Source organism: Lissotriton helveticus, chromosome 12, assembly GCF_964261635.1.
Source record: "Lissotriton helveticus chromosome 12, aLisHel1.1, whole genome shotgun sequence".
Taxonomy (NCBI): domain Eukaryota; kingdom Metazoa; phylum Chordata; class Amphibia; order Caudata; family Salamandridae; genus Lissotriton; species Lissotriton helveticus.
The window spans coordinates 21,222,195-21,243,307 of NC_136073.1; the positions used below are offsets into that span (position 1 = coordinate 21,222,195).

The 21,113-nt window shown below is 44.9% G+C and overlaps 1 protein-coding gene across 2 annotated transcripts in view; it reads right to left on the minus strand.

The window, feature by feature from the left end:
* Positions 1-8,926: 8,926 nt before the first annotated feature.
* Positions 8,927-21,113, minus strand: part of ANO8 (anoctamin 8) — a 168,321-nt gene continuing 156,134 nt past the window's right edge. For both annotated transcript variants that reach the window (XM_078671158.1, XM_078671157.1), the window contains 2 exons: positions 19,681-19,791; positions 8,927-16,405 (listed from right to left, as the gene is read on the minus strand). In XM_078671158.1, the coding sequence (XP_078527284.1) occupies positions 15,728-16,405; positions 19,681-19,791 (789 nt within the window). In that variant the 3' untranslated portion in view covers positions 8,927-15,727. The remainder of the gene's footprint in view (positions 16,406-19,680; positions 19,792-21,113) is intronic.

Below are 21,113 nucleotides of genomic sequence, written 5' to 3' on the forward strand. Positions count from 1 at the left end.
AGCTAAGGCAGGGAAACTTATAGCATGGCGGAACAGGAAGGCGTTAGCGTCCCGACTGGTGCCAGTGGAGAAGCGTGGCTCAGTGGTTAGAGGCGGCAGACCCGGAAGCTGAGATCGACCGTGGACCAGGGTTCGATTCCCCGCCTCGGCGGGTCTCGGGCTAAAAAATTCCACGGACTCGACAATTCTCGCTCTGGTGCCTACTCAACTCACGGGGTCACACTCTGCGACTCTGGGCAATAGCTTGCTTAATCTCCACTATGGCCCCTCGCGGCGGGATGCCTGGCTTTCACCTTGTGGACACCCTGCCGGGGTTTCCCACAGGGGAATACCAGGACGGGTTCCCTAAGCAAGCGCCGGGACGCTTACGGGCAGCTGTGCGCTTTACAAGTCCAACACATTTACATTTGCCAGAGCTGATAGATGGAGATGGGCAATCCATAACAGATCCTCAAGCTATTGTGGATACATTTGCACACTTCCTATACTGAGGCAGACACGCAGTCCCTACTAAACGACATCGCTCGCCCGTTCCTGTCGGATCCAGACAGAGACTTCCTAGAGAGTGACTTTACAAATGATGAAATCGTGTTGGCAGTTAGATGCCTCAGGTCTGGTAAGGCGCTCGGCCCCAACGGCCTGCCAATCAAGCTTTATAAATTAGCCCTGGATAAACTAGTCCCATACCTGCGAACCATATACGCAGACAGTAAAAAACAGGGAAGGCTTCCTGTAGACCAGAGGATAGCCACACTCTTCATCACCATTCATAAGGAGGGTAACCCCATGACAAATTGCTCCTCGTATAGGCCTATCCCCCTCCTTAATGAGGAACCCAAAATTCTCACTAAGCTTTTGGCTAACGGCCTGGTCAAAGTGATCAGTGGCATTGTGAACCCTGACAAATCGGGCTTCATGCCTCAGCGTAATACAGCACTGACTCTCCGGAGAGTACATGGGGTAATGGGGAGATTGGCGATGATACAAGAACCAGCGGTCATAGTCTCCCTAGATGCACCAGTAGCATTTGATACTATTGAATGGGCATACCTTTTTGCGGTGCTGGTAAAGCTGGGTTTGGACACAAGTTCATTGGCTGGGTTAGGCTTTTATACTCCGGGCCCCTGACAAATCAAAGGTCTGTGAACTAGGTCGGGGAACCCACCAGGGTTGCCCGCTGTCCCCCCTCCTGTTCGCTCTTGCATTGGAGCCACTTGTGGCTTGGATTCGGAGGGACCCAGTCATATGCGGTCTACGCTTGGATTATATCCTCCTATTCCTTGCCTCCCCCCGAAAATCATTGATAGTTGTATTTGACATATTCCAAGTTTTGGCAGATTCTCGGGGTATTCCATAAACTGGAGTAAGTCCCTTCTGTATATTCTCTGTCGTGAACCCCCCCCCCCCCAAATAGTGCCTAAGGGATGCCCTATACAAATTACCACAACAGGCTTTAGGTACTTGGGGGTACTCGTGACATCGAACCTACACCTCTGTTACGCCCATAGCCTACGACCGCCCCTGCAAACACTGAAACGAGACATCTTGGCCTGGAATTATCTTCCCCTCTCCCTGCTGGGTAGAGCAGCGTTATTTAAAACGATGTCCTTCTCCTGCTTCCTCTACGCATTGCAGAACTACCCTGATCCAGTACCTTCCAGTTACTTTAGAGAAATAGAGGGACTGCATGAGTTGTAGTGGGAAGGAAAGCCTTGAATTGCGCTGAACAAACTCACCCTTACCTGGTATGATGGAGGTATCGGTCTCCCGGACCTCAAAAAAATATTACTGGCCTTCCCACCTGGCAGCCATTGACCACCGCACCTACCGCCCCTACCGCCCCATGGATGATCCAGGCTATGCCATGGATCGCTGGCTCCTCCCAGGAGGAAACTATAATAGAGCCCTTTACTCTAGGCTGCGATGTTTCCCGCTTACCGGACCCACTAAACATTCCATGCAGGCTGGCATGCAGTAACAAAAAGTCTGGGATGGGAGTGCAAACTGACGCTGGCAACACCACTCTGGGACTCGGAGACACATTAGGGGATCTTTGGAAAACTAAGGGATTCGACAAGTGGGATCTTATTGTGATCTCGACTGTCAGAGACCTATTGGCAAAGGGAGATGTAATACCATTTGCCACCCTGCAACAGAAACACGAGATCGCACAGACTGAGTATTTTCATTATCTCCATTTCCGACATGCCTTACTGTTGTTTTCCCAAACGGTCCACCCCCCCAACATACACCCCTTGAGGATAGACTACTCAATGGATACCTGCCAGAGCAAACGGTCTCACTCACATACAAGAAACTGATAAACAACACCGGGACCTCCCCTCAAAAAGTAAGAGAGAAGTGGGAGGGAGATGGCCTTGAACTGGATGATGAGGAATGGCAGGAGGCACTCGCCTCTCTGTGAGAGGTAGCGATTTCGGCCAGATTGAGGCTTGTTCAGCTGAAAATATTGCATAGGATATAGGTCACTGGGCCATGCCTGGTTCGCAGGGGAGGGTACAGGGAGGAGAATGCAGACGACAATGTGGTGGGGGAAGGCACGTTTAAGCAAATCATATGGGAGTGTGAGTCCATTCAGACATATTGGTGAAGGGTACATGCTGTTATCAGTGAGGGGCTTGAATAAGATATCCGACTCGAGGCGAAGAGGTGCCTTCTGAATGTGTGGGAGCCCACAGGTCGGAGTAGGATGGACAAGATTTGGGTCACTTTAGGGCTTATGGTGGCGAAATGGAACATAGCTCAACTGTGGGGGGCCACAACCCCGCCAACAGTAACGTACTTGAAAAAGCACATGGACTGGTGCATGTTCCTTGAAAAGACAGTATACCTCGCTAGGGGATGCAGGAAGAAATTGTCATTGATATGGGGGGCTTGGAATACCTACCGGGGGGGAGATCTGTAACCCACCGCGAGACTCTTCTATTGAAGACCTGCCATCGCCTTAATTGAAACGTCCCAGGTACTGTTGCAGCTCGGCTCAACCCAGATCGTGATCAATATTGTGAATGACTGTCATTTCCTCATATGTGTATAATGTCAATTTGACACATGCTATGTTGCTGATATGTGTTGATTAATAAAAAGAATTATAAAAATAAAGTTGTGTCTACCCCAGCCCACCAGGCCTCTCTAAGGAAATGGGGAGGGGCACGGGGAGCTGGGATGTCCAGCAGGACAGCTCGCATTCCTCACCCTGGCTCAACTCACCATTCTTCCACAGTACACCCACTGGTTATCAAACACACGTCCGGTAGATAAAAGCAACAGGACCACAGGCATGGCAGACTGCACAGACTTGGTCAGGAGGGTGGCTAGTGACTCACCCCTCCTGACTATAGATTTATTGCTGCCACCACTGTGAGTGTACCACAGTCTGGGTAGAGAGGGCAGTAGCCAATCTCTGAAAAATAGGGGTGCACTAGGCATGCCCCCTCGACCGCAGAGCCAAGCTCTAGGGTCTCAATCCAGGTAAACAGGGAGACCCTCAGCGGACATGTATGATTTTCATGCTCACCGAGGTAGGGATCTAGAAACCATACAGTAGCTTTTGAGTGACTTGCCTGGAGATTAGCATAAGGCAGGGGAAGCACTCTCTCTAGAGACATGCAGTAGACTTCCCGTCCCAACAGGCTCAAAGTTGAGCTCGGCGGTACTCCGCATTTCAAGGGAAAGATGTCGGAGTACCACGTTTGGTCTAATACTTGGAAGATTCTGCTCTCAAGAAGAGACGTCAATCATTTTAGCACACCACCATTTATGCCCATGTCTGCAGTTATCGGAATGAGTATTGCATGGTCAACCGTGTCAAATGCAGCACTGAGGTCCAAAAGGATGATTGCTGCAGAGCCTCCTCGATTGAAGATCTGTCTGAGTTCTTCTATCTCGGGGTAAAAGTGCAGTTTTGGTGCTATCCTGCGGTCTGAATCCAGGTTGGGTGTGGTGGAGGATTTTGTTGGCGCAAATGCTTCTCCAAAAGTTTGGTCGCTCTTGGTAGCAGGGAGATGGGCCTATTGTTACCCAGAAAGTGGGTCCAGGCTGTTTTTTTTTTTAAGCAAATGCTTTACTACTACGTTTGCATTAAGGGCGAACTAGCCCAGATGTTAAAGACGCATTCAATAGTTCCTGCAGGACTTTGAAGATGTTCTCTGACTCTTGTCCCAGAATGGGATGGGCAGACGGGTCAAGGGGTGAATCTGACTTGACGAGGCTAAATGTTATTGAGAGATGTTCAGCCATAATGCCAGGGAAACCAGACAGAGCTTGCTCAAGGCAATCTAGGAATTTCCTAATCGTATAGAGGTCTAACTCCTTCATCCTATTGGAAAAGGAAGAATAGATGTCAGAAATGTTCTTTAAAAAAATAAAAGTGGCCAGGTCATTGCAAAGTGCTACCGTCGGTTCTGGTAAGGAGCCATCCATTCGAAAGTCGGTAAGCGATTTCAAAATCTCAATAATGTCTCTTGGCAAGTTGGAGGCCTTTTTTATTTTGGCAATGTAGTATAAGGCTGGGGAGGCTCTAATCCCAGAATTATAGTTTCTAATTGCTTTAGGGTACTCTGGTTTGCTCGATTAGTAATAAGACTTCCTCCATTTTCTCTCTCGTCTTTTGCAGTACTTCTTTGGTGACAGCAGGTGGGGGGTCAACCATGGAGACTGCTTGCCTTGTCGCCCGCATATATGTGATTTCACCGGGATGATCTTCAGAGAATTTTTTGTATCCAGTCGAAGAATTTAGATGTAGCCAGGGGAACATGGTCACCTAATTAGACTAACTAAGGATACCTTTCACGCCCCATGGTTTAATTTGGACCAGCAACAGTCCTCCCGCATGGTCAGTGGTGGAATACTTATGGAGGTGAGGGGAGCACAAAATAACAGGTTATCAGGTAATGGTCAGACCAACTTTCTGGCATAGATTGTGATACCTGCAGATTTGGGATATTGCTCAAAGACAAGGTGAATATTGTGCCCTTTCTCATGAGTCTGGCCTTTAACCTTTTGTCTAAGCTGTAAGGAGGCCAGATCCTGAAGTCAATTCTTAGAGGCACAGCTTGCGGATTCATAAAGATGAATGTCAAAATCTCCCAACAAGGTGAAGTCAAAGCCACACTTACGTCAGGGAGTGCCTTAAGGATTTGGGCAGATGGACTGGGAGGCCTGTGAAGTAAAGCTCTAGAGAAAGTGAAAGTCGGAGTAAGCGAGATTGCATAAAAGGAGACTTTCACAATCCAGAAAAGTGGAAGTATACATGCATGTTAACTTTTTACATTTTTCTTTAAATTTAAATGATGGCAGTGCCTCCACCGCCCTTATCTTCACAGTCTCTCTGACAGATAAGGTAGCCCAAGGGTATGGCTTAGACTAGATCAGGCGAGGCGTCCTGGCGTAAACATGTCTCGTTAAGAAACAGTATATCCAGTTGGTTGCCCCTGAATGAATGAAAATAAATCAATGTTATGCTCTACCAGAGATCTGCAATTAATCAGAAACATAGGCCAGACTGCCTGGTCTTAAACCAAGCTAGTCTGGGTGGAGGCGAGTGTGGAAGGAACATGCTTCACATGACAACTCTGATGTATTAAGATCAATTACATGACAACCTTTTTTTTAGGGATTGACCTCTAGTGCCCGCAGTTGTTTAAATGTATGGGTTACCCCCTTTTTGGTACAAAAGTGGGTGGTAATGGACGGAGCATCTGAACCAATCAAACACTCATACCCAGTCAAAAGATCTGGGTTTAATCCATCACCGTTCTTTAGCCCACTCTGCCACCCCAGTTCAGACATGGCTATATGCAAATCAGTCTGACCCTGTGCCTCATGGGAACAGTCCAGCCCAAACTGCCAAGCCATGCCTTCCCTGGACCGGAAACAAGCTTCCGAGGACCGGTTTCTGGCATTACAGCCGTCTTCAGCCCGGCTTGCTTGAATCCAGTGTCAAAGTGAGCAAGGGACTCACGTCTGAGCATACCCTGCCACACTTATGGCGGCCAAAAGAGGTACAAAAGTGGGTGGTAATGGACGGAGCTTCTGAACCAATCAAACACTCACACCCAGTCAAAAGATCTGGGTTTAATCCATCACCATACCCCTTTTTTGGGCCAGGATTCTGGTGTTCCCGCGCCACGGTCCTCAAATTTAGAGGGTCGTGAGAAAGAAAAAGAACAACTGGAGTGCCCACCAAAATGGCGTCTCTAGTTGTGTGATTGCGACTAAAGTGCATTGCAAACCAGTTTCAAATTAAACTTCCAAATTCACATTTTTGCCCCCCTGGTCTCCTCAGTCTTGCTATCTCCCCTTAAATAAAGTCCCCAACATTAGTGGCATTTACTGCAAAGACCTCAACATTAATGGCAAAGTACCAGCAGGTTCGCGGTGCAAGGATCGTGCGGATTAGAATTCCCTAGCGGTTATTTAGAAGATGTTAAAACGGAGTTGGAGGAAAATCACAACCTCTAGGGTTTCAAAATGAAGTGATAAACAAATATATCCAAACAAGGGGAGCCTGCTGGATCTGGAGGGCTGAGAGGGCCCTTTGAATGCGAAGAGAGTGGAGGGATACGTTCTCCCAAGATATATAAATTCACCCAAAACGTATCCCACCAAGGGTCATGGGGGTTGTTATATATGATGCACGGGATACAGTGTAGAGGAGTAGGTCACCACACGTGGGTATGCTAGCTCCGCATGACTTGTGCGAGAAGGAAATAATTCCTTTTTTTTTTTTATATATAAGCCTCACACACTCCAGTAGTGTTGTTTTTCTTCATCGGGTTCACCCTGACTCCTAAAGGTCAGGGTGGGCTCAACCTATTCCAGGTGCACTTAATAGAAGGGTGAATGGGGGGTTAACTAGAGATTAAAATCCCTCACCTTCTCCTAGGTATCCCTTTATTCATGGAGATGGTGGGGAGACTAAAACAATAGCTCGTGGGTAATGTGGACTGTTCTAGTCCTACGACCCTAGATTTTAGACAAACATGTTTCAGCCCTACTTTAAGGTCTAACAAAGTCTGGGGCTTTCATCAGGGTATCCGATCAGTACCTCCCTGGTTATTAGGTCAAATTAATAGCTGGCAGAATAATGCCACGCACGTGTGCAGGGGCAGTGTTAATGCTTTCCCGTCAGTCGTCTTTATGACAAATCACCCATACTTATCGGGAAAAGCCGGGAGACATGGAGGGCAATTTAGGCTAATAGCTGGGGCTACACCCTTGACGAATATGTGACTATAGGGAGCCCCGCCCCTGAGGTGCTTGACACCCAAAAAGTATGGGTGATTCGCCACAAAGACCACTAACGGCAAGTATTAACATTGCCCCTGCACAAGGGCGTGGCATTATTCTGCCAGCTGTGAATTTGACCTATTAACCAGGGAGGTACTGATCTGATACCCTGATGAAAGCCCCGGACCTTGTTAGGCTTTAGAATAGGGCTGAAACATATTTGTCTAAAATCTAGGGTCAAAGGACTATAAACAGTGCACATTACCTAGGAGCTATTGTGTTAGTCTCCCCACCATCTCCACAAATAATGGGATGCCAAGGAGAAGGTAAGGGATTTTAATCTCTAGTTAAGCCCCCGGTCAGCCATCTATTAAGTGCTCCCTGAAATACGGTTGAGCCCACCCTGACCTTTAGGAGTCAGAGTGAACCCGATGAAGAAGCATGACACTACTAGAGTGTGTGAGGGTTATATATATATATATATATAAAAAGTTAATTATTTCATTCCCACACAATTCATGCGGAGCTAGCATAACCACGTGGGGTAACCTACCCCTCTACACCATGTCCCGTGCATTATATATAACAACCCCATGACCCCTGGTGGGATACTTTTTACTTGAATTTCAAAATGTAGTAACATACTCTGCTACTTCACCTCTCTTATGCTAGTGCATTAAACAATTTAACACATTACCAGGTCATGCATTAGAGAGGTTGAAATCAAGGTTATTAGTATATTTAGCATTAACAAATCGAATCCATTAACGGGGTGCTACAAAAAGTGCATAGTGAAATGGTACAGTGCACGGGCGAATACAAATGTGCAGGGCAACTGGGCAAATATAGAGCACAATATAAAGCAGCTTTTTTTTTTAACAAGTTCCTATTCTGTATATTGTTATAGTAAGTTCAGTATCTCTCGGGTCAGCCTAGAAACGACACTCCAAGCTATGAAAATTGTTGACATTTTGACACCAAATACAAGAAACCGAAGAGCGCGATCATCAAGGTTTGGTATGGAACAGTGTCGAAGTAGCTACCCTTTTGAGGCCGATAAATTCGATAGACCATGAATTTCTAGCTCTATTCCAATCTTAGAGGACCTGGAGGAACCGAGAGCAGTGCTGAAAGCAGTAGCCTAGCGTGTTACGGGGGGGAAACAAAACCACGTTACAGAGTTCGGACATGGCTCGTTGCTGATCCTAGGGTGTAAAGAGGCAACCCATTTGCAAATTTCCTGGAATTGGATGTTCAGGGCATGACTCAAGAGACAACCTCTGTGTTCCTTCCAGAGGAGCACTACTTTTGTGGACCCTCAATGCAGAGCCCCACTTTAGGAGGAGGATTACACAGAAAAAATTACAATTTTGTCTTGGAAACTGGCGCCCAATTATCCCCAAAAATTTATTTAAAGGGCTAATGTCAAGAAAAAGCGGTTTATTGCTCCTTGTTCAGAGGGACCGGCTCTCCCCTCCCAATTTTGTGATAGCTACCAACTACTCCAAACTTAGCAATCACCCAAGGCAACAGTCCTCCTTTTATTGACCTTGGATGGAAAGACAAGAAAGCACAAGCGCATCATAAACATAAATTTCGATTTACATCTAAAACATGCATCAATTTCTGCCCATTCCTCCCGTGCGCCATTTTGTAGAAACACAGAATACAAGGCTTCTTGAAATATACTTTTATTGCAGATTTTACAAAAATATGAGAAAATAAATTAACAAGAAATAAATTATTCCCCCTCCCTGTTTTTTTTTTCTTTTCTTTTTTTCTCCTTAATCAAAAACACAGCCCCATAAATTGTCCTTTGTACAGGAATTGTTACCTGCAATTAGACAGACATTACAGAACCACATTTATACAGTTAGTGGGTAGAGACGAACGATAAACATTGGCCCTTTAGTGCTGTATGGATGAGTAAACAAGTGACTGAACGGGCCCTATTGGATGAAAGTGGGTGGGCACTGCTCATCCACTTCATGAAACAACAGACGTACTCTGCCCTTTTTAGTTGGAACAGAAGATGATAGCTGAAAACATCTCAACACGACAAATCAGGCTCTGAAGTGCTATAAGGCCGATGGGTTAAACTGATGAAAACCAAAGGTAGCAGGCAAGGTTCTTGGGCTCTGCAAAGGGTTGCCCCAGCCACCTCTTTTGAAACAATGAATCATATTTAGTTACTAGAAATGGCAGAGCAACCTTTCCTAAACATTTCCAGAAACTGCCACAATTTTGCATGTGAGGACCACCTTGGTTTGCAAATCACAAATTGGAACTGGCTAAGCTATTTTCTTTTCTCTGGTAAGATTTAGCAGAAGACAGATTTTTCACCTAATGAGATAAATACATCATCGCTAGATGAACACTAAATCTAAAGATCATCAATTGATTTAATTGGGGACTAGATCTTAAAAACAAAATGAAAGGAGTTATCAACAATGGTGGAAGTTTTACTTCTTCACACATTTAATGAAAAGCCATTTGGTTCTCAGTGATCTTTTTGATCACAAACTCCAGCCCAACAAACGTTTGTGGTTCAGTTTCTTCACAACAGCATGTCATGGGGCCCACAATGAATCTATAGGACGCCCGATGCAAGTTGGTCTTTTTTAATAGGCTATGGACACCTCTGTGTTAAGAATGAATGTTGGAACTTCTGAATTGGAACATTTAACAAGCAGATTTGTTTTGATAACTTTGAGTTAATCTCTTGGTCTTGCTTGATGGACAAAGAATTATGAAATCATATTTTAGAATAACTAATGACTTCTTGAGATTAAAAAAACAATAGGAGCATTGAGTTTCAAGACAAGCAGTAAATACGCTAAAATCTCAACCAACGGGGAAGGTATGCCATGCAGCGTTTAGTTACTGATATGCAAAAGCTGGTTACTTCCTTCCAGAAACATAATTACCATAATTGATTTCTCAAGTGGCGTAAGGAAACTTTGGAAATGAATGATGCTTCCAGCAAACAGGCAACCACAGGGATGCAAAGCCAACCATGTTAACTCTACGCAAGCTGGCCATGGGCAGTGTGATCGGCCTATCTGACCCTGGAGCCACAACCCATGATCTTGATTTTACGGTGGCGGGCTTGCAGCCCTGTCGAAGCAGTGCAAGGCTGAGGACTACAGGCCACTGACCATGGTCATCGCGTCGCAACACACCCAATGACCTTCAATAACCTCCTGTCTGATGCTGCATGGCTTGAGGAAGGGGAACAGCAGACCTGGCAGAAACAACCATGTTTACATTTTATTCCAGCACTGCTTTCATGCCACCCTAGAGCAGGGGTAGCAAGGGTAGGGCTAGGGGTTGAGGTGACCCCAAGATGACCTCCGTGCAATTGACGTTGAAGGATCTAATTTGGCATGTTCTGCAACAGACCATCTCTAAAGCTGAAACTGAATAAAACTCAATGGCAGAGGGCGAAAAAACGCATTCTTCGTATTATTTAAAAGATGGATCACTTTAAGGATTTATATGTAAACATAAAATGAAAATGTTACCCTAAGCACGGGCAAGGCGCGGTAGACAAAGACAGGACACGGGCACTTATTTTGACTTCCTTTCCCCCGTCCCAATGGGGGTTGGACACAGAAACAATATGGCAGCCTCACAAACATTGCCCAGACCCTGATACTGCCTTTGAACTCCTTTGCAATTTTAAAATTAAACATTTTCCCCCAGATTTAAGTGATACCTCGGGCCATACCACTATCTATAAATGTTGTGTGCTGGTGGTTGTGTTATTCATATGAAGAAAACATCTGTTGAAGGCGGCAGTTAAAAACAATTATAAAACGCTTGCATATGTAGAACACGTGGTGTTCGGTCATTTCCAAGGAAGTGGGCTATGCTCTTGAAGCTACATGTCCAGTTGACTTAAAATAAAATAAAATAAAAATATCCCATTGGTTTCATTTTACGATGCTGTGTTTTCCTGCACTTACAAACGTGTCACTTTTGGTCTACCCCGTTGGTAGAAACCGAACATTGGGAGACCTCATTTGTCAATGGAGAGGCCCATATCTTGCAACGTTCACCTGCCAGTTCATACTTGTAAAAAAATTGCTTTTTAAAATAACGCAATGTAAACATATTAAGCAGAATGCTATAAAGTATATCAACCTTTACTTCCAAGGTGCCTTTTGAAAAGAGGGGCCCTCGTTGGCAGAACATCACCCGCTGAAGCCATGGGTTCCAAAGATATCTGCCCAAATTGAGGACTGTTCCCATCCTAATGGATACACCAACCTATTACATGTAATCTATATCCAAAGTAGGACTTCTCAGCGGCTTGCTATTTTTATGTTTTTTTATAATATTAGCTGTACTTTGGTGCAGCAATTTTTCCACCCATTTTCATTCCTCTGCAAGGACATGTTATTCATCACTTTAAAATAAGTTATATTGCTACTATAAATTACCCTTGAGGACTCTGCAGAGATGCTTTTGAGATGACGTCTCCATCATGAAAAGGCATCCCAATGGACGCACACCTGAAAGAAAGACTCATTACCCAGTATTAAAACATTCCAGTCTACCCATCAAAACCTTCTGGGTGTTTTGGTAGCAAAAACAGACATATGATGTGGTTTCAGGTCTACCAAAATCTACATGCGCACGAAGTTGGCGGTGCTTTGTCTTATTGCCATCACCAAATCATTTGGTAGATTTTTCCAACTCATCCTTCCCACTTGCAAAGAGAAACAAAAAGCAAACAGTAAACCAAATTTATGGTTCCATAGCGCCTGAACCAGAAGCCAATCATTGCATACACTTTAACCCATCCTGCGCGGAGGCACCAGGACCCGCTCTCTGCCTCAAGCCATCTGCAGAAGAATGGAATTCAAGTTGATTAGTGCAAAAAAGTGTCACCCATGCATGGAAATATGTAGTCCCGAACGTGTCCGGATCTGTTCACCAAGCAGAAGTTCTAACGGAGGCAGCGAGGGGGAATAGGAGCACGATCGCTGTGTTTAAGTGCAGGGATCTACCCACGACATGTGGTGTCTGGAAAGTGATCAGCGTAAGAACTGAAATGTGAAGGGATTTCTCTGTTACTGAAGCAGAAAACCCAATACTGTTGGATAAACGGCTTCCTCCATGACCCACTAAAACTGATTTGTGTTTGTCGACTCAAATGACAGGACCATCTGCTGTATTGGAGTTTCAGGAAGGTCTCGAAGGAAGGGATGACCGACCTGGAAATCTCAAGACGACAGATCTACTAGCTTCAAAGACATTGCCTTTGGCCAATGACCAGCATTCTCCACAGGCTTGTCGTGTACACGCTTCGGATTGTAATTACCTGGGAGCTTATGACCGTGCACTGAGCTGATGTTACTAACACCAACCATGATTTCTTCGATCATGGCCAAAGGCTGGTGTTGTGCACCCTCCCCTAAATATGTTAATTTAGTCTTGGTTAAGCACTGAAATGTTTTTTGGGGGTAAGTTTACTCTTGACAGGCATTGCATGCTAAGAATGAGTAGTGGCCTTTGCAGAGTAACTCGATGCATAGCCCGGCTCTTCCCACATACTCTCACTGCCAGCCTGAGCCTCTGCCATTCTAGGTCAGAACCATAGATCTTGTTGAGGGAAATCTACAGAATTTCTGCATCAAACAGCAAATTTGCAGTAGCAAGTGTAAAAGGTCAGGCTGGGACTCTGGAAGGTGTCCAGGTCACTGGTGGAGAAATCCACCTCCACAATGGTGGCGTGCAGAGGACGGGGACCAGAGATGGGATCTGTATCTCCCAAGTGCCATTGATCGGGGTGGTTAAATCCCTGGTGGTTCTTGTATAGCAGGAAGGTTAAAGCTCTGTGTGAGCAGTACTTATTGTATTGCTTGTTGCTGTTAGTGGAGCCACTCCAACATACCACACATGGCGGAAACAAAGGTGGTGCCTAGACATGGCAGCCCAAGTGGAGCTATAAATGGATGAGAGAAGAGTGATTATTGATTCATCCCAGGCACTGGAAGTAGCTTATGGATAAGCCGCAGGATTTGATTTGACAGGAGGCGTGTGATATTTGTGTGTCCAATAGAGTCTGCTAAGCTTGGCCAGAGATCGTAACGGCAGAGGGATAGAAGGGGAGACGTTCAGTCATGGTTGGGACATTGGCTGCTCAGTCCATGATGCACAATGGTGCAAATAACACAGCAAAAGCGTTCAGTTCCGCCTAATTGGTGATGTGAAATCTACCTATGCTAATGTGTCTTCTCACCTGCCAAAGTGGCAGCATGTCGACTGTGCGGTTATTGCACCGTCTTAAATTTCACGGTTTCTCCTCTGTGCCTCATCAGCGCTTTGATACCACATGGTAGCACTGCTCGTCATGGGATTGCTTTTTTATGTTGGAGTAGGTCAATTCACCACTGAACCCTGCTGCTAGTTAGCCCCAGCTGTTTCCTTGTTCCACCAAAGATTTTGCCCCAGACCCATGTACGTCAGGGTCCATGGACCTGTAGCGACACTAGTGGTGCAAGGATAGTGAGTCCAATAAATATTTCCTCCAAAGCACTAGTAAAAGGCTGAGCTCATTAACGTTTGTTCATTTGACTGACTTCTTCCACTCTTTTCTCAGCCCTGAAATCCACCTTACATTAAAGGGACAGAACTCTTTACTAGTTCTGCAGAATTTCTAATGCAAGCTAACCAACGCACCTCAAACACCATTTGCAATATCATCTTAACAATCCAGGATGGAGCTGCAACCAGGAGTGCACCTTCAAATACTCTGTTCCAGAGGCCAAACACAGACCTGTCAATAAACAGCCATCACTGGCTTTATCCATATTATCCTCCACTTAGCTCACCACAACACTGACCTCCTGTTGTCACTGTGCCACCACTTATAACCGTGCAGCCCCAAAGCTGAATACCTAAACCTGCTACACCAGGGACATCCAGTTTTGAAGCCAAGATTAACTCCTTCTCAGATTAAACTGAGTCAAAGCGCATCCATTTTTCTTGATGGATACGCTCGTTTCAGTCAGTATGCATCATTTGGATCTGTGGAAGCCGGAAACAGAGAACTTCAATAGACGTGCCACCATCACGCTACAGAACTTCAATTGACGTGCCACCATCAGTCTACAGAACGTCAATAGACGTGCCACCATCAGTCTACAGAACTTCAAGAGACGTGCCACCATCAGTCTACAGAACTTCAACAGACGTGCCACCATCAGTCTACAGAACTTCAATTGACGTGCCACCATCAGTCTACAGAACTTCAATTGACGTGCCACCATCAGTCTACAGAACTTCAATTGACGTGCCACCATCAGTCTACAGAACGTCAAAAGACGTGCCACCATCAGTCTACAGAACTTCAAGAGACGTGCCACCATCAGTCTACAGAACTTCAACAGACGTGCCACCATCAGTCTACAGAACTTCAATTGACGTGCCACCTAGTCTACAGAACTTCAATAGACGTGCCACCATCAGTCTACAGAACTTCAACAGACGTGCCACCATCAGTCTACAGAACTTCAATTGACGTGCCACCATCAGTCTACAGAACTTCAGCCCCATCTCTCACTCACACAAACACACACACACACACACTTAATTTACAAAGCACCAGCTCCATCACATTCACCAGCTTCAAACTGGAGATATCTGGTTCCATAACACGCAGGCCACCTTTGACCTGCAGAACTTCGACTCCATCGTACACACCCCACTTTAGACTTGCATATCTTTGGCTACATCACAGACACCCATGCCAATTTTGACCAGTAGAACTTCCATTCCATCACAAGTGTCTCCTTAGACCTGAAGATGTTTAGTTTCTTTGCACAACTCAACTGATACGCATCCTTCACTGCTGGCAGCACAGTGGACCAGACCATGATAAATTCTCTATAGAGGCAGTGCCACCAGTTTGAGTACTGTCACTGTGATACATTCCTTTCAAAAACCTTAATCTGCAGGCTCCAATGAAAGGAAAACACTTATGCCCCCCCTCCAATAGCTTGGCTAATGCCCCCATGGCTATTTCAGCCCTGAAACCACAAAGTAACGGCTCTGTCAATGCACCTCCTGTCTGACATACAGATCACCTTCCACGTTGTAGTAGCAGGCGCCCCACACTGCACCTCATACAGACCAGAATCACTTTTACTTTTCCAAAAACCATTCATCATCCTTCCCCTCAGTAACAGGATGCTCCCTTGCCCTCTGCAGTCCTGGGAGCAGCCACTTTAGGAAGAAATAGCCCAGCACTGAAGGCAGGCAGGGGCCTCGTCACATGATCCAGTCCTGACACGGACGCTGTCTTCGCCTGCACCACCCACACCTGAAATTCCAGTGGTGGTAACTGTGATTGGTTGATTGTGAGGGACACAAAACTGTGTGGCATATGAAACGTGTTATTCTGCTTGAAGAACAGATAGAACAGTTCCATCGAAACCCCCGTTTTCCCCCCCACTTTTCCTTCTCTCTAAAGTTTATGGCCTACGTTTTCCACTTCACATTTGATATCTGTGTCCTCGGAGTAGTTCTCCTCCGAAACCCCGTTGAGGTGTGATTTGCCCGGCACTCTATCAGCACTGTCTGTAGAAGAGCTGGGTCGTGGCTGGGTAGAGATAGCCGTCCCAGCTCCATTGCTATTGGCTTCCGATTTGCCCCCAAAATTGAAAAGTTTCCCTGGATTGAATGGCTTGGTGGGCGACTGGACCTTTTCCGTCGCTTCCTTTTTAGTTTCTGGTGATTTTAAAAACTTGAAACTCAAGAACCCCGGCAGCTTTGTCTCATTGCTGGTTGGAGACTGTGGTGACTTGACAGTTGTCACGCCACCCGCCGTGGAGGTGCCGCTGCCTGACAAGAACTTGCTCTGCAACGGTATGATCTGCTTCAGCTTCATTACATTGTTGCCAGCAAGTAGGGATGTGGGCCGCTTGGGTTTGTCCGAGCCATGGGACCCACCACCACTTCCTTTGGACTTAGAGTGGCTCTTTTCATGGGCCTGGCCAGGTCCTGGGCCGTCGGCCTTCCCCTCGTCCCTGCTGGACTCTCGCTCTTTCCTCGCATGGTACTCCGCGTGTCGCTGCCGCTCTTCCTCTTCCCGCTTTCGCCTCTGTTGCTGCTGGTAATGATGCTGCGCCTGCCGCTCATGTTTCTAGAGGGAGATAAGATTAAAATGGTGGTTAGACATAAATAACCAAAGATAAACCTCTCAAGCCAAACATCCAACATACTTGATGAGCTCCATTTGTACCTTCTTTTCTAGATGTCTCAGTGATTAGTAGACATTCGGACAACATCAAAGACTCAAAGCTACCAATAAGGCACTATCCATCCTCTATGACTAAAATCACCTAAACACCTGTCTTTCGAGATCACAGACCTTGTTGATAAAACACTAGTGATTGACAACCGTGCCTAAAGAAGCTCCGAACAAGCAATAGTGACCGGTTGCCAAGAGAAACTGTTGGCTGATCCACCTAATGACATGATTATCTCAAATCTCCCCCGAACCACCTGTTAGGTTAGTTCTTCGGCAGCTATGGGAGTACGTGGAAGAAAACAAGCCACTCTACGACCCCCAGAGAGGATTCATACCGAGCAAGAAGACAGAAATCATGACAATGGAGAGGAACAACAGAGAGGACCTCGTTCTCGTTTTACATGAAGACCAAGGAGAAGCATTGAGGCCACGCGGGTATACCTGAGCCACGATAGGGGAGACTAGAGCAATGTACATACAAAAGTAGCCAGATTCACAAAACACTGTACAGCTAAGGTACACGTTGACGTGTAACAGGTGTTACCTTCTAGTGGAACTGGCTGATTTCAAATCAAACTCAGATTTTTCAGACAATTCGTCTCAAAGATGAATCTCACCACTTGGAGGATGTTTTGGAAGTGTTGTGGACTTTATTCAGTCTGAAATGTAGGGTCAGGAACCTGGGTGTTCTAGGGGTCAGGCCAATAGAAGTGTGGGGACACCCAGAAAGTCTAACTCTATGGGCAGTCACACTCATTACCAATGGTTTTCGCACCCAGTTTCACATTTAAGTTTAATTGATCATAATAGTGTAGGAATTTAATAAAATCTGTATGAGATAGCCAACAAACTCATAAACCCTTTCTTTCTAACCAAGCCTATTCAAGCTATTGTCTATTTGTTTTTCATTGTATTTTCTACAGTTCATTCTCTCTCTTTTCTCTGTAGTTATTTATAAAATGTTGGCTTTGTGCTATTGTTGTATACTTTATGTTTGCTATTTCTGATTTGTACATTCCAGTTGTTTGCACAGCTGACCATTGCTCTTAAGTTCAGGATCCAGGCTTCATCCTGCCTTTTCTTTAAAATTACAAATATATTCTAGGACTGTAGGAAAAGGTCTTTCTAAGTGTAGAGGGAAAAAGTTATATTTAGAAATGCACATATCCTCTACAGGCAATCTGCTGGAGTACATATAGGGGAATAGAAATACACTTGGAATCTACAACTTGAGTAGAGTTCCTCTTCTACTCCAGGGGATTTCTGTGACTCCCTAAAATGGGCAAATGTTGGCAGATCTTTTGCATATATTTATGATGCGCACAAGTCTGCATTTTCCTATGAATCTGGCTCTAAAATAGTGTACAAGATCCGAGAAACACGGAGTAGATCCATCCGTTCCATTCCAGTAGTCGTAATATCTTGTACCGCCCTTTATTGGAGATCTTATGCAGGAATCCCCAGGTCTTATCCAGAAGTTATCAAAATTATTATTATATTTTGGCAACTAGGTATAGAAAATTAATATAATTATATTCATATTTCTATTATATACACAATCAAATGTGCATGGACGATAATCAGACTGCTGCAATATTGGGCAATCAACACTTAAATCAATGTAACATCGCAGACTACCTGAAGCGCGTACATCATGAGATGAGGGGAATCATTTTGTGCCTTGGAACACCCGCAACTGCATCCCAATTTTGGAGAAAACTAGGAGTCCTTTTAAAGACAGATGTTTCAATAATCTCTCAAATAAGTACCATTGTCAATGCTTCACAGGATAAAGCAACAATAAAGATCATCAAAGGAAAGAAACCAGGCCTACCCAGCAAGCTTAAATGCAGCCCGGACATGGTCCGTACTATATACGCTAAGCAATACATGCCAATGAGGCACTGATCCATTTATCCACCGACTAAAATTCAAAATGTTAATGCTAGGAGTGGGCATAACTCGCGTAATCCTTGGTAGTTTAATCAGGCAGAATTACTTAAGATTTTTGCACAGTTTGCATAATTACACAAACGAATTCTTATCACAAAATTCCCCCTTTTGTCTAAAATGGGCACATGGATGCATTTTGTATAAATAAATAGCGCTAAATTCAATAGAATACGAAAATCGATAGTGAGCAGCCGCTGGTGAATGCTAAATGCGCTCTTGCGATAAGATTTCCCCCCAAGTTACACCTGGCATTTAGTGCTATATTCTTAGCTCACGTTGTGCCCTTGTGTTCAAAATAGGCACAAGAATGCATTTTGCACTAAGAAATGGCCCTAAATATGCTCTTGGGCTAGGATTTTCTCTCAATTTACCACAGGCATTTAATGCTTTTTCTTAGCACAAAATGAGCCCTCGTGTCCAAAATGGACGTTAGGATACATTTTGAAGAAAGAAATGGCGCTAAATGCAGCAGAACATGAATAGCGAGCAACCACTTGTGCTCGCTAAATGTGCTCTCGCTGTAGGATTTGTTTCCCCAAAACTACTCTTAATTACACAATCAGGAGGAATCAAGTTATTAATGGTAATTCCATGTCAAAGAGTAATACAGAATAACCAAAATTACTCCGACATAATTGAAATTCTGCGCGGGCCTAGTTTATACGCGAGAGCGGATCTCTCAGTGCACAGTTTCCAAAGCGGTGAGCCACTTTCCACTGTCAACCAGGGTGCAGCGGGAAGCTGCCTTTTGTTACTCGGTCAACAACAGAAGCCACTTCGCACATCAGTTAATCCACTGCTTTGGCATAACCGAGTCAAACTGTCTTCAGAGTGTTGGCAGCTGTTGAGTAGCCTCCGCACTTCCAGATACCCAACCTGAAGTACAATGTTAAGTATATTGTATTGCAGAGTCCACAACTCAAACCTACCTGCCACATTTTTTCTTTCGGTTTGCACTGTGCTTTGAAGTTCATTTGAGTTGACATGTTGGCACTATAGAAACCACAGATCTATGAATACATTTCATATTGTAGAGAGCTGCTTGCTAAAAAGCCAGGATTGCAGAAGGGTCCCTAACAACATGGCGCTAACTGGCATCCACGTATGTATAGAGAAGTCCGATGTCATGCTTCTGAGACTGCTTCAACGCTGCCTGGTACCTATATATGCCCCATTGTTGTTTCCCCCCATACGATTTCAAGAGTGGAACTTACCTTAAACGCCTCTCTGCGTTTGTACTCTAGCTTCGCCATTTCCTCCGCTACCCACGCAGGGATATCTGGAATGGCCACATGGATGATGTACTTCAGAAGCATCGCGAAGTGCTGCAGCAACAAGAAAAACATAGAACTTGTGAGGTTGGTCGATTAGCAGTTTCACGCCATGCCCCGACACAGAGATGCCTGTAAGTGTAGAACCACCCGCGTGAGACTCAGACACCTGATGTGACATTTTACAAGTCCCACTTACAACTTAAAGAGCCCAAACATGATTCCTTGAATCCTACTTTCATGGAGTCTATAAACCGAGGTATATGTTTAAATAACTTCTTAAAAGATGTCCAAAACATACGGATACATTTGTGCCTGATATTTAGTCTCTTTACAAATCTATCTAGTCCTGGGCTTAGACTTTAGAAGTCCAAACGACCCACCGCTACCAGCACAGTTGCAACCTAATGTTTCATGGGAAGTTTAAGGTGTGTTTGGATTTTCGTTTATTTCTTATGCGGACAAAACAATTTCTCAGACCCCTGCAAGAACGCCTCTCAGCTAAGTTTTTGTCTACGTGGGGTGGCTAATTGGATGGGTAAAAATTGTTTGAAGTTTAATGGGAAGACAACAAAGGTCGTGGTATTGAGAAACCATGCCAACATTTGATCCATCTCGTGATAACCAAACTCCGGGTGCCTTTTCCCTAATTCAAATCCCAAAGTAAAAAACTTAGGCATATGGCTGGACCAGAACCTCACTTGTGATGATTAAATCAGAATGCTGTCAGCTAAGTTTTTCGGGATGTTAAGATTTTCGAAGAAAGTGTTATGGTTTCTGCTTTCTTCACAGAAAACTGTGGCTCAGGTTTTGGTAGCCTCTCAATTGGACTACAGTCATGTATTCTATTCGGGCCTCTCTTTGAAATGGCTAAGAGTCCTACAAATGATTAAAAATTCAGCAGCCTGGCTGTTATTAAACATCCCTAGATGCTAGTCCATCAGGTCAGGCTTAAGGCAACTAAATTGGCTGCCAATTGATAAACGGATCCAAGTCAAACACTTGCGCTAGGCATACAGGTCTCCCTTTAGTACTGGTCCATTTTATCTCCAAAGACTAATAAAACCCAACACCCCTTCCGGATCCTTGCGGTCTAAAGATTCTCATCCGCCAGCACTACCAAGGATTTAAAAGGCAAGATTAGAGGACTGCTCTTTTAGAGATCTTGCCCTAAAGATTTGGAACAGCTGCCACATAGTTTATGGAAAAGTTCTTCTGAAAGGGTCTACAGAAGACAGCTGAAAACCTACATCAGCAACCGATCCATCTTTTCACCTGCCTTTGTTAACTAAGGGAGCCCTCGGATGACAGAATCCTAGCTCTGGGACATTTTGTTAGAAGCAGCCATGCGCTCTACAAATTAGCATCATCTTAAA